General features: G+C 42.9%; 1 protein-coding gene across 3 annotated transcripts; it reads right to left on the bottom strand.

Annotated features, from left to right (window-relative positions):
- Window positions 1-3502: 3502 nt before the first annotated feature.
- LOC124035274 (leucine zipper putative tumor suppressor 3-like) lies at window positions 3503-8471 on the bottom strand. 3 transcript variants are annotated; one of them, XM_046348724.1, is made up of 6 exons: window positions 8196-8471; window positions 7795-7962; window positions 7516-7644; window positions 7249-7440; window positions 6928-7158; window positions 3503-6260 (listed from the first exon to the last, which is right to left on the bottom strand). In XM_046348724.1, the coding sequence occupies exons 1-6, from the start codon at window positions 8436-8438 to the stop codon at window positions 5346-5348; spliced, it is 1878 nt and encodes a 625-aa protein (XP_046204680.1). In that variant the 5' UTR covers window positions 8439-8471; the 3' UTR covers window positions 3503-5345. The 3 variants fall into 3 exon arrangements, with proteins under 3 accessions (XP_046204680.1, XP_046204681.1, XP_046204682.1); XM_046348725.1 differs by having other exon boundaries at window positions 7795-7899; XM_046348726.1 differs by having other exon boundaries at window positions 7795-7896.
- Window positions 8472-17209: the final 8738 nt, after the last annotated feature.

Genomic DNA, 17209 nt, shown 5'->3' with positions numbered 1-17209 from the left:
CTGACAGCCAGAGCACAGCTTGCACCTTCAAGGCTGTAACGTCATCGCTGGCAAGAAACGTAGCCTCTCTGGCTAGCCAGGCGACAGAAGTCCACAAAGAGAATGGGAGCATGATGGCTCAGGTGACCAGCTCCTGGTGCACTGGAGACATTGCAGAGGGCACAAGTACAGAGCCAAATGACACCCATTAATTCATATTTTATTGCTACATACAGTAGAAGTTGGAAGTTTACATACACCTTAGCCAAATACATTTAAACTCAGTTTTTCACAATTCCTGACATTCAATCCCATTAAAGATTCTGTGCCTTAGGTCGGTTAGGATCACCACTTTATTTTAAGAATGTGAAATGTCATAATAATAGTAGAGAGAATGATTCATTTCAGCTTTTATTTCTTTCATCACATTCCCAGTGGGTCAGAAGTTTTCATACACTCAATTAGTATTTGGTGGCATTGCCTTGAAATTGTTTAACTTTGGTCAAACGTTTCGGGTAGCTTTCCACAAGCTCCCCACAATAAATTGGGTGAATTTTGGCCGATTCCTCCTAACAGAGCTGGTGTAACTGAGTCAGGTTTGTAGGCCTCCTTGCTCACACATGCTTTTTCAGTTCTGCTCACATATTTTCCATAGGATTGAGGTCAGGGCTTTGTGATGGCCACTCCAATACCTTGACTTTGTTGTCCTTAAGCCATTTTGCCACAACTTTGGAAGTATGCTTGGAAGTATCCATTTGGAAGGTCCATTCACTTTAATTTATTTTCTGATATCTTGAGATGTTGCTTCAATATATCCACATAATTTTCCTGCCTCATGATGCCATCTACTTTGTGAATTGCACCAGTTCTTCCTGCAGCAAAGCACCCCCACAACATGATGCTGCCACCCCAGTGCTTCACGGTTGAGATGGTGTTCTTCGGCTTGCAAGCCTCCCCCGTTTTCCTTCAAACATAACAATGGTCATTATGGCCTAACAGTTCTAATTTTGATTCATCAGACCAGAGGACATTTCTCCAAAAAGTACGATCTTTGTCCCTATGTGCAGTTGCAAACCGTAGTCTGGCTTTTTTATGGCAGTTTTGGAGCGGCCTTTCAGGTTATGTTGATATAGGACTCGTTTTACTGTGGATATATATATACTTTTGTACCTGTTTCCTCCAGCATCTTCACAGGGTCCTTTGCTGTTGTTCTGGGATTGACTTGCACGTTTCGCACCAAAGTACGTTCATCTCTAGGAGACAGAACTCGTCTCCTTCCTAAGCGGTATGACGGCTGTGTGGTCCCATGGTGTTTATACTTGCGTACAATTGTTTGTACAGGTGAATGTGGTACCTTCAGGCGTTTGGAAATTGCTCCCAAGGATGAACCGTCCTTGTGGAGGTCTACCATTTTTTCCTGAGGTCTTGGCTGATTTCTTTAGATTTTCCCATGATGTCAAGCAAAGAGGCACTGAGTTTGAAGGTAGGCCTTGAAATACATCCACAGGTACACCTCCAATTAACTCAAATGATGTCAATACCCTATCAGAAGTTTCTAAAGCCATGACATCATTTTCTGGAATTTTCCAAGCTGTTTAAAGGCACAGTCAACTTAGTGTATGTAAACTTCTGACCCACTGGAATTGTGATACAGTGAATTATAAGGGAAATAATCTGTCTGTAAACAATTGTTGGAAAAATTACTTGTGTCATGCACAAATTAGATGTCCTAACCGACTTGCCAAAACTATAGTTTGTTAATTAACAAGAAATTTGTGGAGAGGTTGAAAAACGAGTTGTAATGACTCCAACCTAAATGTATGTAAACTTCTGACTTCAATTGTAGCTCTTCACAAAACAAATGTCCAGGTTTCCTTAAAAGTCAACATTCTTGATGAAATCCTTTATCACTGTAAATAGTGAAAGGCCATCTGCATCTCTTGCATACAGTGGATTACAGGCCCTGTTGTTAATGTGCCATTTCATATCAATCAATCAAATGTATTTATAAAGCCCTTTTTACATCAGCAGATGTCACAGAGTGCTGTACAGAAACCCAGCCTAAAACCCCAAACAGCAAGCAATGCAGACGTAGAAGCACAGATGATTCTGCTGCAGTCACAGGGAAGCCCAGGAAACCCTCATTTAGTACCCGTCTGTATACTGCCCTCTCTAGGTCCTTCTGCTGTGGTGGTAAGAAGAGTGACAGACAGATAGAGAGACAGACAGGCTGTGACAGACAGTAAATGTCAACAGACAGATAGTGACAGTAAGCAGACATTGCCTGTCAGATGAACCATTGTGTTTTACATTTACAAGCGTACAATAAATAAAAAAATTGCAACGGAACCTGCAATTCTTTGTTCATTCTTCAAGTCTAAAAAGCTCCAGCTGAGCCACTGATCAATATTCTGTTATATTTATATTGATGTAACCACAACTGTGCTAGATAAGATATTCCCACAAAACACTGAATACGTGTGTGTGTCAACAGCAGTATTATAATAGATGCAAAGGTTGACTGATATATATTGACTGCTATATATATTGACTGCTTTATATTGACTGATATATATATTGACTTACACTACTGTTCAAAAGTTTGGTGTCACTTAGAAATGTCCTTGTTTTTTTTAAAGAAAAGCAAAACACCAGTCTCAATGTCAGCAGTGAAGAGATGACTCCGGGATGCTGGCCTTCTAGGCAGAGTTGCAAAGAAAAAGCCATATCTCTGTCCAGTGTCTGCGTTCTTTTGCCCAACTTAATCTTTTATTTTTATTGGCCAGTCTGAGATATGGCCTTTTCTTTGAAACTCTGCCTAGAAGGCCAACATCCCGGAGTTGCCTCTTCACTGTTGACGTTGAGACTGGTGTTTTGCGGGTAATATTTAATGAAGCTGCCAGTTGAGGACTTGTGAGGTGTCTGTTTCTCAAAATAGAGACTCTAATGTACTTGTCCTCTTGCTCAGTGTGCACCGGGGTCTCCCACTCCACTTTCTATTCTGGTTAGGGACCGTTTGCACTGTTCTGTGAAGGGAGCAGTACACAACGTTGTACGAGATCTTCAGTTTCTTGGCAATTTCTCGCATGGAAAAGCCTTCATTTCCAATAACAATAATAGCATGATGAGTTTCAGAAGAGATGTATTTGTTTCTGGCCATTTTCAGCCTGTAATCGAACCCACCTATGTAGATATTCCATTAAAACTCAGCCTTTTCCAGCTACAATAGTCATTTACAACATTGACAATGTCTACACTGTATTTCTGATCAATTTCATGTTATTTTAATGGACATTTTTTGTTGTTGCTTTTCTTTAAAAAACAAGGACATTTCTAAATGACCCCAAACTTTTGAACGGTAGTGTATATTGACTGATATATACCGGCTGATATATCACATCCATATTTATGTAAGTACTGTATATATTTAAGAGAGAATAATTTTATTACCTTTGTATTGATATTCTAATCATTACAGACAAGCACTGGAGACTAAATCATGTTGATTTACTTTCATCTTTATTGATTCAGTTTGATTTAGCCAGGAAAGACTTTTGTCAAGCCATTACAGTAACATAAATATACAAAATGTAAATAACAATTCGCTCTCTAAAACAATATATTAATTACACTGATATCAACAACATTAAAAGTCAACAAACAATGGCTTTGGAGATGGTTGATGTGGTTGTACAATGTAGTAGAGTCATATAGCTTTCATATATACAGTAAAAAAAACATTAAAGAAAATCTTGTAACACTTTGCCGATTCACAAGAATAATAATGATGATAATAGTCACAATTATCTTTAAAAAATTATTCACAGGTAGTGTCTAACTATCTTGATATACTGGAATAAACATGTCCACATTCTGTCTGACATCAGCAGGACATAGTGCAGTAAATCTGAACCATATCTAGGGAAGGCAATGTCTTTCTTTGTGTGGCTCTCTAACTCTATGAGCTGAAACCCACTTTGAAAAATGTGCACCCAGCCTTGCTGATTTAAAAGGCCTGGAGACAGTACTCTCACTCGTCTATCTTTAAACGTAAAGGCAGTTTGACCTCTGTCCTTTCTCTTTCTGCTCACTATTGTCACTTTCTCATCCCACTTTTGGTCATAAAAGCATTATCTGAAAGTATAAATAACAACAATATCAGAGTAAAGCCAGTGTGCTACTTTGTCTCTTTCCCAGACCATGGAATAAAGTCATTTTCTCTGCTGGTGGGGAGCCCTGTCAAGAGCTTGGGGGCCGCAAAACATACCGATACAATATGAAAAAGTGTCATTTTTTCACACTGAATTCTCCTAAATAGCCATCCAAAATTGTCTAATAACTATGCTTCAAATGTTGATTTCATACATTGTGACAATAATGACACACCATGAGAATGGCTGCAAGTGTACAGATATGCATTAGATTCCCTTTTCTTTCACACTATTTCTTGAATATCGGTTATCGTTGGAGTTATCGGACGATACCAATATAGTGTTAAAAGGTCACTATTGGCAGATAATATCAGTGAACCTATACAATCAGTTGGGCTCTAGCCCTGACACAACTTAATGCTGACCCCTTGTGTTCATCTTTAGGTACCGCAGACGGTTTGCACACTAAGAACCATTCAGAGTGAATTACATTTAATCTCAAGCCATTTGAGGATATTTTCTGAAACGGAACCAACCAACTACCAATCACCTTTACCACTATTTTCCTAATTTCCTCATGTTAAAAAATACTTGTGAGTCTTCATCCCCAATTTTAACCACTGTCTCCAAAAACATCCCCTCACACACCTGAGAGTATCATCACCCCAGAAATGCCAAAGACAAGCACATTCTCCAAAGCATCACTCTTGATTATCATCTAAAATCTTCTTAAAATATGATTTTCTTATCTCCTGACCTCATGTCTCATTACCATAGACATGCAATTTGGCAAACTACCCTCCAGGTTGGCACTAAACCTTCCAGAGGAATAACGTTATCAAGCTACAATGTTATTGTCTTGAAACTTTTGGTGCCATCCTTGCTTCCCTTTAAGTGTCACTGCTTCCCACCAAGACTGCCTGGATACTTTACATTAAAGGCAAAGAATTTCAATATTTAACCTAAACCATGTCAATGATAGTTTATATTGCATTCAACAGTGTAGCAGTTCAGTTTATGTTTTTTTTGTAGTTCTATGCTCTTTATAGTTTGTGTTCATAGTCTAAACTCAATTGTATGGTTATCTGCTGTTCAGTTTGCATTGGTTGTTTTCACTATATATTGTGCAGTTCTGCGTTGTAGTTTAATCTGTCTTGTAGTCTATCCAATTGTGTAGTTTGTAATCAAGTTGATATTAAATAAAATGGAGCCTCTCTAAATCTCAGTGGACTCTATCCTCTCTAGACGTGAGGGTCCGGCCCAGGGGGTGGGCAGTTGGAGGAGGGAAGGGGAACCTTTCACGTCCTCACAAGGCGGTGGGGAGAGGGTTAGGGCAAGGGGAGCAGGGAGAGGGACTGAGGGCATGGGAGGGAAGGTTGACAGGGCCGGTGGTGGGGGAGGGGAGCTGGAGGATGAGGGGGTGGGGGTGGGTTTGGACCCCAGCTGTCCCACCTGTTGCTCCAGAGCCTGGTTCTTCTGTAGAGTCTCCACATAGCTGACCTGAAGCTGTGCCTGGTATTTCAGCACATGCTCCTTCTCGTCAATCCAGCTGTCTCGTTCCTGGTCGAAACTAAGGGCCTGGCGCTCTCTCTGTTGACGTTCTAGGCGTAAGGTCCCCTGGAGCTGATCCAGCTGCTCACGCAGGTTCCCTGATTCCACCTGGGTCTCTTGGCACTTATGCTGGGCCTCCTGGTGGAAGTGGGCTTCCTGACACAAGTGGGCCCCCTGATGAAGTTGAGCTTCCTTGCGCAGTTGGGCTTCCTGGTGGAGATGAGCCTCCTGATATAGATGGGCTTTCAGGCGCTGGTGGGCCTCCTGGCGCTGTTGCATGTCATGCCACTGGGCCTCTTCACGCTGCTGCCTCTCTTTTCTCTGCACCTCTTGCCTCTGGGCTTTTGCCTCGTCACTCTGGAGGCTGAGCAGGGCATCTGAGGTGGGGGTGAGAGGGGTGGACGAGGGCTCTGGGGGAGTGCGGGGGCAGTAGAGAGCCCCCCAGGGTGGGAGTAGCCCCACAGCTCCTAGGGTTTGGGTTATGGCAGGATCAAACCCTCTGCCCATCTCCCACAGAGCTTGTTGAAGACCCAGCACCTCAGCCTCAAACACACCCAGCTTCTCCCTCAGGATAGACACCTGACAAAGGGAATGATGAGTCTGTATGAATCTGTCAATATGCGTGTGCATGGTTCAGTTTCACTTCGATCCCTAACTCTGAACGGACAGGATAACTCATCTGTATACTGTACCCATACTGTTGTGTACACGTTAGTGTCATCAGATAGGTGACTTACAGGTTTCTATGTGTATGGGTTGTTGGAATCGGCTAAACTTTGAACATTGCGATATTAAATAAATTATAGAGAAGAAGCCTGGAATAGAAAGAGTGGAAAATAATGGGTTTTATGTCAGAAGTTAAGTGTCCTCTGTAGAAAGCCAGAAGGCTTTGGAATGTGTTTGATGGAGGAGAGGCGAGCAACGTGTTGATATAGGGAAGACAGATGGATATCTGTGGATTAGGTGAAGGAGGGGTTAAGGTCAGGAGGTGATGGGTGAGGTCAGTTCCCCTTAAGGGAGTAATCAGGGTTTAGTATCTGGTTACCTTCTTCCAGTTGGGCATAACCTGTAAGGATTGGAAAAAGGGCGTGTTTTAAGTAGGATGTATATAACTGTGATGGAGAGACATTTTTGCAGTCTGATGACAGCTGTACAGCACCTTTGGGAAGAATTAAACTTGGTTAAAGCTTCTCTAGTGTCCGTGGGATATTTACTGAAAAATAAGAACCTAACAGGGTATAGGTACCTCGGTCAGCGTCCTCCTCAGCTCTCCCTGGCAGCTCTCCAGCTCCAGGCTCTTGGACCTATATGAGTTCTTGAGGCCCAGCATGGCCGCCTCCCGGTCCCTAAGCTGGGAATTGGCCTCCTTCAGCTGGCCCCTGAGGGCCACCATCTCCCCCGCCCGCTGGGTCAGCTCCACCTGGCTCTCCCTTAGCTGCTGCTTCAGCAGGGAGATCTCCCCTGCCTTCTGACACACCTGGACCACACATAGTAGGTCAGTGTTATGAAGAGGCTGTTCACAAAGTTGCACACACGCACGCACACACACATACACAAACAAACACACCTCCCACTTGGTCTCATCCAGGCGTGGCAGTATGTCGGTCTGTTCCATCCTGAAGTGCAGACACTTCCTCTCCAGATCCTCTCTCTGGGCCAGCATGGCAGCCATCTCCTCCTGCAGACGTCGCTTGTCCTGCGACAGATGGGTGATCTGGGCCTGCAGGGCATTCTGGGAGCGCTGGGCACGACGGGTCACCTGCACACAGAGGAAGAGAGTATCAACATTTGGTAGACTGTTATTGGTTACCGCTGCTGTGGAATGTGTGATCACCTGCTGCAGACGAGAGGCGTAGTTCTGCCCCAGCTCATCCATCTGTCTCTCCCACACATGCTGCTTCTCCTCAAACACCTGGACGATGGCGGCCTCGCTCTGCTCCAAGTTACGACACATGTGCTGCACCTGGGAAAGGGGAGGAGAGATGAAAAAGAGGACAGAAGAGGACAGGATTTTGGGGACTAACCCAAAGCAATGACAATTGCTACGTACATGAAATCTGTGAAAATAAATCACACATGAACATTGACCCCAAAATGATCTTTCAGCTCTCACCTCTTGCTCCTTCTCCCAGAGCCGGTTCTCCAGGTCTTGGATGACATCATCAGAGGAAGGAGTGGGACGTTGGGGTGCTGGGGTGCCCCCCAGGTGGTTCAGCTGCTGATAGGACGAGGAGCTCTTTACTAAAGAGGAGCGGTCACTGTACGAGGCACTCAGCCCGTTCTGGAATAGTTGCATACATTTATATACAACCTACTCCTGCTGTGGCTTTGGTATGATAGTGTACCAAACTGGATAGATGCAGATACCCAGAGAAAGTAAAACAAATGTACATGAATTGCTACTGGTGAGCTGCACTGCACTAAAAGGATGTTTGCACTCATCAGGAGTCGACTGCAGTGGCTTTCATTATGTTTAAAAAATCCCATTTGCGTAGCAGCAAGCAATGCACCCACCTGGTAGCCTGGTTGCTCCAGCTTTTCCAGAGCCGCTGCAGCTCCAGCTGTGGTCCCTAATCTGTTGATATTGCTGGTAGAAGCACTGAGAGACCCCAGGGCCTCTTGAGGCCCATAGCACAAACCAGAGCCTGCATATGTGGGCAGGCTGGTTAGGGAGTTCCTCCCCGAAGCTGACATCCCTCCATGGACCCCTCTGTTACCCTTACCCCCTCCTGCTCCCTCTGCCAGGCATCTGCCCATCTCTGGGCTGTCCTGGTCTAGGAGGAGGGCCTCTGGAACTGCCACTAGTTCTCCTCCCCCTGCTCCTCCTTCTCTCTTCCCCCCCGTACCCCTACCCTCGCACCCACCCCCACTGGTTGGGCCAAGGAGGTTCTGCATGGAATGAAAGCTCTTGGGAACCACTGGTTTGAAGGCAGAGGGACGAACCAGCCCCGAGTTGTTCTGGAGGGTTGAAGGCCAGGAAGAGGCAGAGAGAGAAAGGGAGATAGAGGGGGAGAAAAACAGTTTGCGTAGAGGGATATCAGTAAAGAAAGTTCTGAAGAAACTGGAAAGGAAACTGTTAGCATAACAACACTTTAAAGCCTTTACATTACTGTCTTGAATCAGTAGACAATATAAATCATTGTCAAATACTATGCCAATAATTATTTGTAAGACCTTTTCACCATTCTATTTCATCAGTTATAAGAAAAAAAAGTATTTATGTAACTGTGTAATTATGAAGTCATAATGTAACTGCAATGATCTGATACAGCTGCGTATACGTGTTGCTGTGATGTAATTGTGAGCTAACCCAACATGCCAATAAGACACAGGACCCTATAGCTACACACATACAGTACTTGTTTGAGAAGAGGAACATACCTGCTCTAGTTTGCCAGAGACAGGCAGGATTTTGGGTGGGTTGTGGGTTGGAGGGTTGTTGTGATTGTCGGTTTTGTTCTCTCCAGTTTCTCTGTGTTGGTGGGGAGTCATCCCAGTACCACTGTCATTCCCCCCCAGTCCCACCAAGTTACTGCATACATCCAGACTCACAAAACCTCCTTGTGTCTCTCTCTCCACCCTCTCTCTTTCCCTATCTATCTCAACCCTCTCCCGCTCTCCATCCCTCTCTACCCTCTCTCTTTCAACCCTCTCCCGCTCTTTCTCCCTCTCTACCCTCTCTCTTTCAACCCTCTCCCTCTCTACCCTATCTCTATCCCTCTCTGCCCTCTCCCTTTCTCTCTCCCACTCCCTCTCCCTCCTTCCTGCTCCGTTCCCATATCCCACCCATGGATCTTCCTGGTCACAGTTGGATGCCTTTGTAGTGGTATGGTCTGTGTCAGAGTCCGGTGGCCGGTCTGTTCCAGTTCCAGTCCCGGTACCAATACTAACACTTCCTCTTTCATCACTAGACGCGGTTCCCTCTGAGACTGTCTCTGGGGGGAGTCGTTCGGTCCTGCAGCTACGGTCAGTGGTGCAATGGCGAGACAGGGCCGGGGAGTGGGGCAGGGTGGTCCTAGTGCCCACTGATTTCATGGCAAACTCCTGCTCCCCTGCCACTCCGCTACCCACACTGCCCATGGCGAGTGGTCAGGGGTCAGAGGTGAGAAGTTAAGGGGGACAGAGAGTCACTCTGCCTCACACACTGGGAAGCAGTGTGGGTCATCATGGGTTAAAGGGGGAACCGGATGCACACACACTGAAGAGAGAGGGAGAGAGAGAGAGAGAGAGTAGTTAAACATGTTCTGTTCATAAGTACCCTCACACACAATGTTCATCCAGATGGAAGAAGAAGGCAGGGGCAGTAATATTTACACAATGAATGGAGTTGGATCATCTGAACAATTATACACAGTGAAATGCAGTGTAGCTCCAGTCAAATAGTGTTGTAGTATGCAACATCCAATTTTACAGTTACCATTACAATAGTTTCTGAGTTTATGTTACTTATGCGTGCAACACGTGTGTGTGTGTGCGTGTGTGCGTCTGTGTGTCTGTGTGTGTCTGTGTATAGGTCTACAGATGTTGACAGCTACATCAGGTTACAGTTGGCTACGATTGCACCTCTCAATCTACTATGCATTCTAGATGGAGTGATTGCTTCAAAAGGAAGCAGGAGTGCAGCCCTTCTCACTAACTCTCTCCTACTACATAATGTGTGTGTTGGCATACAGCACACTACCCCGGGTGCCCTCAATGTCTTGATATGAGAGAGGAAGAGAGAGACAGAGAGAAAAAAGAGATAAACAAAGAGAGAGAGAGAGAGAGAGAGAGAGAGAGAGAGAGAGAGAGAGAGAGAGAGAGAGAGAGAGAAGTTGCTCTTGCCACAGGCATAATCCCCTCCCGTGTCAATGTGTTACAATATTTACTTCCAGTGGTGAGTTGTAGTAGCAGCCTAACACACTGTCTCTCTACTGATCTGATCTCTCCTCTCACTCCCGCCCTTCACGATTCTATCCAACTCTCTCACTCCTCCCTCCATCCCAACGCGACTATATAAGCATTCGAATCGCACCAATCGACTGCGTTCCCCGAAACACTCACGGTTATTAGATTGGAATTGTTATCGTTCTCAAACGGACATGTATTTGTCATAGACCGAGCCGCATTGATGTAGCCTGGGATACCGTATCCCCAGTAAAACCGTATGCCCTGTCTACAAGATACGTACTCTTTTTAGCACCACAGTCGTTTGTCCGTTAGAAAACAACCTTGACCTCTTTCCGGTCGGTTATGAAGGACCCTAGGATGTGGTCAGTGGATGTTTTTGTCTCTCTCGATATTATCGACTTCAGCCACTGTCGGTGTAGTATCGATGATGATGGAGGAAGCGGCGGATGCGACTATCAGCTGTAACCACACACAACCCAGACACGCCCCTCCTTGTGCACGGCAGAAACGCCACTTTTTACGCCACTCAACCATACATGAGCAAAGGCTATATGTAGGCCTACAGTAGTGGTGCGCAGATCAGCTGTTCGTTCACCCGCACCCCGCTCGGGATTGATAATAACCCATCTGCAACTATATGTGACAAAGTGAAAATCGGAGGCCCGTACCCAAACCCAACCCGCTAATATAGAAAATGTGGTGTAGGCTGCAGTCAGAAATGGCAGAATGATTTTTTGACCGTTTTTTGTCTTGTGATTTCTGCTTGTAATTTATGACATTTTTATGGGGGTTGTGTTAGACAACTAGTCTATTATTAGATACACGCAACTTCCTTTCTGTCATTATACAGTATGTTGCCCTAGAAGACTAAATAAACCATCGAGAACCAGAAAAGCATCATAAATAGATAGAATTAATCTAATTGCCATCGCCGAAGTTTTTTCTGTAATATTTGCTTCTTTCACCGAGCAAAGACGGACCGGAGAGAAGATGCAGTAGCCTTACAAAAAAAAACGGGAACGATTGCCAAATGACTTCAGTTTGACCGGTTCTAAAGATCTATACAGCTGTGAAACGACCTAACTTGTTTCTGATAAGATTTCATTTCGGCTTGGATGCATATTTATTGTAGTTGAAATACTATCAATATCAGATATGATGCTGTCGTGTCTTTACTATCATTAAATTGAAGACTTAGTTTTATCAAAGATTCTCTGTAATTAGTATTACCCGATCAAACTGATTAATCATGTAACTGTAATTAAATTAACTAGGAGGTCGGGGCACCAAGGAAAATATTCAGATTACAAAGTTACCATCTCCTAAAATAACTTTTCAGATATTTTATATCTGATCAAATAGTCATCTGATTAATGAAGTATTTACTTTACCTCATGTTAGTCTCATTCCAAACGTAGTAAATTGTTGGTTATCTGCACGGACCCAGTATTTACTATGAGTCATCCATACATCAATTGTCTTAAATCATTTATTTATTAACTAACTACACAACCACAGAAATGCATAAACAAACAGTAGATAGTTACAAGGAAAGATAGGAGAGTGGGCTAAAGTGGGCTAAAGTGGGGGTCGACTAAGATGAGACACTACAAAGTTGATAATTATAACAATTGAAATGCTAATCCTTTGAAGTGGGGGTCGACTAAGATGAGACACTACAAAGTTGATAATTATAACAATTGAAATGCTAATCCTTTGAACATGAATGCTCACTCATTCGGAAAATATTCAGATTACAAAGTGATAATTTCCTAAAATAACTTTAAAAGTTTGTTTCTGTTGGAGAGTTTTCATTCTCTCTCTCTTTCTCTCTCTCTCTCTCTCTCTCTCTCTCTCTCTCTCTCTCTCTCTCTCTCTCTCTCTCTCTCTCTCTCTCTCTCTCTCTTGAAATTGCAGAAAAGGGCTGTCCCAGGATGCCTGACCCTAACTAGGCTCATGGGCGATCCCCTGATTTAGTTCACCTCAAAAGGGAATTGGAGTTTCCTTCATTAAACAGTCCAAAATCACATTACACAATTTTACTCACAGTATCATACTCACTCATTCATCTTATACAACAATTAGATGTAAACCTCATATCTGAGGCTATTATATAAACAGCGTTATGGTAATGTTGCCACACCATCTCCCATGAGCTTCCCCAAGTTGTAACAAACGGACCAGTTTGTAACTGGATTCTTCACCGATCTTTAATACCTTCTCCGGAAAGTAAACGTTGTTCGGACCTCAAGTTCTGTGAGGTGGAAGAAATTCCTTTGTTCTCTATGAAACTTCACTCTATCTCTATACTGTGTGGCCATGAGGAGATCCTCTCCTCGGGAATTTACGACCTCTCTCTGATCACAGCAGCCTAGTTGAAGGAGGCAAGCAGGAGACAGGGAGAGGGGTATGGGGCTTGCTGTACCCAAAGAGGGCAACGTCATGACAATGCTGATAAAGATAGCCCCTCTACAGAGGACTGCCCATTCGCATTCTCTCAAGATGCTGAAATAAAGAAATCGTATTTTTCCACTCCTGTTCCCGAGTAAAAAATGTTGACTACATTTGATGTATAATTTTATTGCAAGAAATGCATAATTCTGCAAGAGTTAATATTAAGGCTATGTGATAGGTTATAGACCTACTCTCAGTGTTCAGATTTCTGTTTTCTTTTAACCCATCTGAACAGTAGGTTACAGTTCCCTTGACGTGCCAGAAACCTATTTGAAGTCATTGTCTTGTGACAGTCGAATCTGTAGGCTATAGCTGGCACTGCTAGCATCCTCTTCTACCACTTCACCAACTATTTCCCAAACATGACTTTTCTGTCCCTCCCTTCTCTGTATTTTCAACTCTGCATTTCGCACCAAATAGCAGATAGCCTAAAATAATGAAAGAAAAACCTCAATGTAGAATATGAGAATGATAGGCTATATATCCCGGGGACTACGGTTATGAGTCAACCCGCCTTCAGAAAGTATTCACACCTCTTGACATTTTCCACACTTTGTTGTGTTACAATATTGGAGTCAAATTGATTTAATTGTAACTTTTTGTCAACGATATACACAAAATAGTCTTTAATATTATCTACACAAAATACTCTGTAATACTATCTACGCAAAATACTCTGTAATACTATCTACACAAAATACTCTGTAATGTCAGTGAAAGAAAAATTCAACAGCAAAAAAATGTTTTTATTTCATGAAAAATAAAACACGAATATATTTTGATTAGATAAATATTCAACCCCCTGAGGCAATACATGTTAGAATCACCTTCGGCAGCATTTATAGCTGTGAATCCTCTTTCTGGGTAAATCTCTAACAGCTTTGTAATCCTGGATTGTACAATATTTAGCCATTATTGTTTTAAAAATGCATCATTGCTAAACAGACATTTTCAAGTCTTGCCATAGATTTTGAAGCTGATTTAAGTCAAGACTGTAACTAAACCATGTTGTCTTGGTAAGTAACTCCAGAGTACACTGAGTGTACAAAACATTATGAACAACAGCTCTTTCCATGGCATAGACTGACCAGGTGAATTCAGGTGAAAGCTATGATCCCTTATCCCGTATGATCCCGTAACTTGCTAAATCCACTTCAATCAGTATAGATGAAGGGGAGGAGACAGATTAAATAAGTTTCAATTGAGACATGGGTTGTGTATGTGTGCTATTCAAAGGGTGAATGGGAAAATGGGGAATGGTAGTAGGTGCCAGTGTCACGACTTCTGCCGAAGTCGGTGCCTCTCCTTGTTCAGGCGGCGCTCGGCATTGCCGGTCTACTAGCCATCGCCGATCCACAGTTCTTTTTCCTCTGCTTTTGTCTTTGTTTTCACACACCTGTTTTCCATTTCACATGATTGGTTCCTGTATTTAAACCCTCTGTTTTCCTCATGGATTTGTGCAGGATTATTTTATTGTTCAGTTAGGTTTTTGTGTATGGCTGGTTTATTTTGACGGGTGCTGTGTTCACCTGTGCGTCATCATTACCATCTTATTTTTGTCAAGTGTAATTATTACTTTGTGCCTTATTGAATAAAGTACGTTTCTCACTCATTCTGCTCTCCTGCGCCTGACTTCATGCATCAGCTACACTGACCTTCTGACAGCCAGGCGCACTGGTTTGTGTCAAGAATTGCAATTCAGTGGGGTTTTTCACACTAGAATCCCGTGTGTATCGAGAATGGTCCACCACCCTAAGGACATCCAGCCAACTTGACACAACTGTGCGAACCATTGGAGTCAACATTACTGTGGAATGCTTTTGACACCTTGTAGTCCAAGCCCAGATGAATTGAGGCTGTTCTGAAGTCAAAACGGGGAGTGCAATTTAAGATTAGGAAAGTAAAGTTTTGTACACTCAGTGTATATTTGGCCTTGGGTTTTAGGCTATTGCCCTGCTTAAAGGTACATTTGTTTCCAAGTGTCTATTGAAAAGTTGCCACATTTTTGGGAGTTTTACTTAAGTGCCTTATTGCAAACAGGATGCATTTTAAGAATATTTTCTGTTCAACCTTCCTTCTTTTCATTCTGTCATTTTGGTTAGTATTATTGAGTAACTACAATGTTGTTGATCCATCCTCAGTTTTCTCCTATCATAGCCAGTTAACTCTGCAACTGGTTTAAAATCCCCATTGGCCTCATAGTGAAATCACTGAGCTGTTTCCTTCCTCTCCGTCAACTGAGTTAGGAAGGACGCCTATATCTTTTTACTGACTGGGTGTATTGATCAGGGGATGGAAACGGTTCAGGGAAGTTGGCCGAAAACAGAACCGAGAACGAAAGTGATCTATAATGTTCTGGAACAGAACCGTTATTTTTTTAAAGCTGTCATGTTTTGTTATTGATTATCATGTCTTGTCCCTGTGCTTCCCCTTCTATTCGTTTCCCTCTGCTGGTCTTATTAGGTTCTTTCCCTCTTTCTATCCCTCTCTCTCCCCCTCCCTCTCTCCCTCTCTCGCTCTCTCTCTCTATCGTTCCGTTCCTGCTCCCAGCTGTTCCTCATTCTCCTAACTACCTCATTTACTCTTTCACACCTGTCCCCTATTTTGCCCTCTGATTAGAGTCCCTATTTCTCCCTCTGTTTTCCGCTTCTGTCCTTGTCGGATCCTTGTTTGATGTTTGCTGTTCTGTGTCCTTGTTCCGCCCTGTCGTGTTTCTGCCTTCTTCAGATGCTGCGTGTGAGCAGGTATCTATATAAGCTACGGCCTGCGCCTTCCCGAAGTGACCTGCAGTCTGTGGTCGCGTATCCAGTTGTTCCCCTCTACTGCCTAGAGGATTTAAGTTTTCCTGTTTGACTTTACCTGAGATTATATCCAGGATTATCGTTTTTGTTATAGACTGGAATAAAGACTCTGTTTCTGTTAAGTCGCTTTTGGGTCCTCATTCACCAGCATAACAAAAGCATGGGGACCGGTTAATAATGTTGTTTTATGTTCTGGGCATTTTTTAAAATCTCCAGTCCCACAAAACAAGATGTCCAGTGCTTCATGCCCAGCACTCTCCGCAAAATGTCAGTTTAAACGTCTGTCCATTGCATGTACATAGCTTGCCCGCTCCATAGCAAACTGCTCTATCCATTGGTGAAGTAATTTAATGTTGAGCTAAACATACAAAAAATGTAGAATTCAGAGGTTTAAAAAGGAACAGAAAGGATTGATATAAACCGCTACTTTTTGGGGGTTCGAACTGGTTCAGAACTAATGGTTCTGTTCAGAACAAAACGATTGGAAATTATTTTTGGTTCCAACCCCTGGTATTGATACACCATCCAAAGTGTAATTCATAACTTCACTATGCTAAAAGAGATATTCAATGTCTACCTTTTTACATTTTTACCCATCTACCAATAGGTGCCCTTCTTTGTGAGGAAATGTAAAAGCTCCCTTGTCTTTGTACTTGAATCTGTGCTTGAAATGTACTGCTCGACTGAGGGACCTTACAAATAATTGTATGTGTGGATACAGAGATGGGGTAGTCATTTAAATATCATGTTAAACACACAGAGTTAGTCCATCCAACTTATTATCAGACTTGTTAAGCACATTTTTACTCCTGAAGTTATTTAGGCTTTCCATAACAAAGGGGTTGAATTGTATTGACTCAAGACATTTCAGCTTTTCATTTTCTATTAATTTGTAAACATTTTTCAACACATTTTCCACTTTGACATCATGGTGGATGTTGTGTAGATCATTGATACATAGTCTAAACGTAATACATTTATTTTAAATGTAGGCTGTAACACAACAAAATGTGGGAAGAGTTAAGGGGTGTGAATACTTTCTCAAGACACTGCATTTGCTACTGTCATCATTTATCAGTCAAAAGTACTGTAAATAAGTGTAATTATTTTAGAAATGATAGGCCTAGAAAATCAACTTGACTGGGATGGTGCATAATGACTATGGTGCTTCAGAGACACTAAGGGGTGCCATGTCACTCTGGGTTCTTGTTATAGAGCTTGCCAGCTTGTAGTCCTAAAATCCGAAAATGAGTTTGTTCAGCCAATAAGGTCTGAGGCTAACACAGGCTTAGGAGGTATTCTATGTTTTGTTCTGTGAGATAATATCAATCAGTTAACGTGACATTATGAAGCCTTTATGTGCTTTATAAAATTCCATAAATG

Source organism: Oncorhynchus gorbuscha, linkage group LG05 (assembly GCF_021184085.1).
Source record: "Oncorhynchus gorbuscha isolate QuinsamMale2020 ecotype Even-year linkage group LG05, OgorEven_v1.0, whole genome shotgun sequence".
In the NCBI taxonomy this organism is placed as follows: domain Eukaryota; kingdom Metazoa; phylum Chordata; class Actinopteri; order Salmoniformes; family Salmonidae; genus Oncorhynchus; species Oncorhynchus gorbuscha.
This window is presented reverse-complemented; position numbering and strand designations above follow the sequence as displayed.

Coding starts and splice junctions, on each gene's coding strand:
- LOC124035274 (XM_046348724.1), bottom strand. CDS start 8,438: ATGGGCAGATGCCTGGCAGAGGGAGCAGGAGGGGGTAAGGGTAACAGA. Junction 7,963..8,195: donor TGGAGCAACCAGGCTACCAG/GTGGGTGCATTG, acceptor CAACTATTCCAG/AACGGGCTGAGTGCCTCGTA. Junction 7,645..7,794: donor TCTGGGAGAAGGAGCAAGAG/GTGAGAGCTGAA, acceptor CCCCTTTCCCAG/GTGCAGCACATGTGTCGTAA.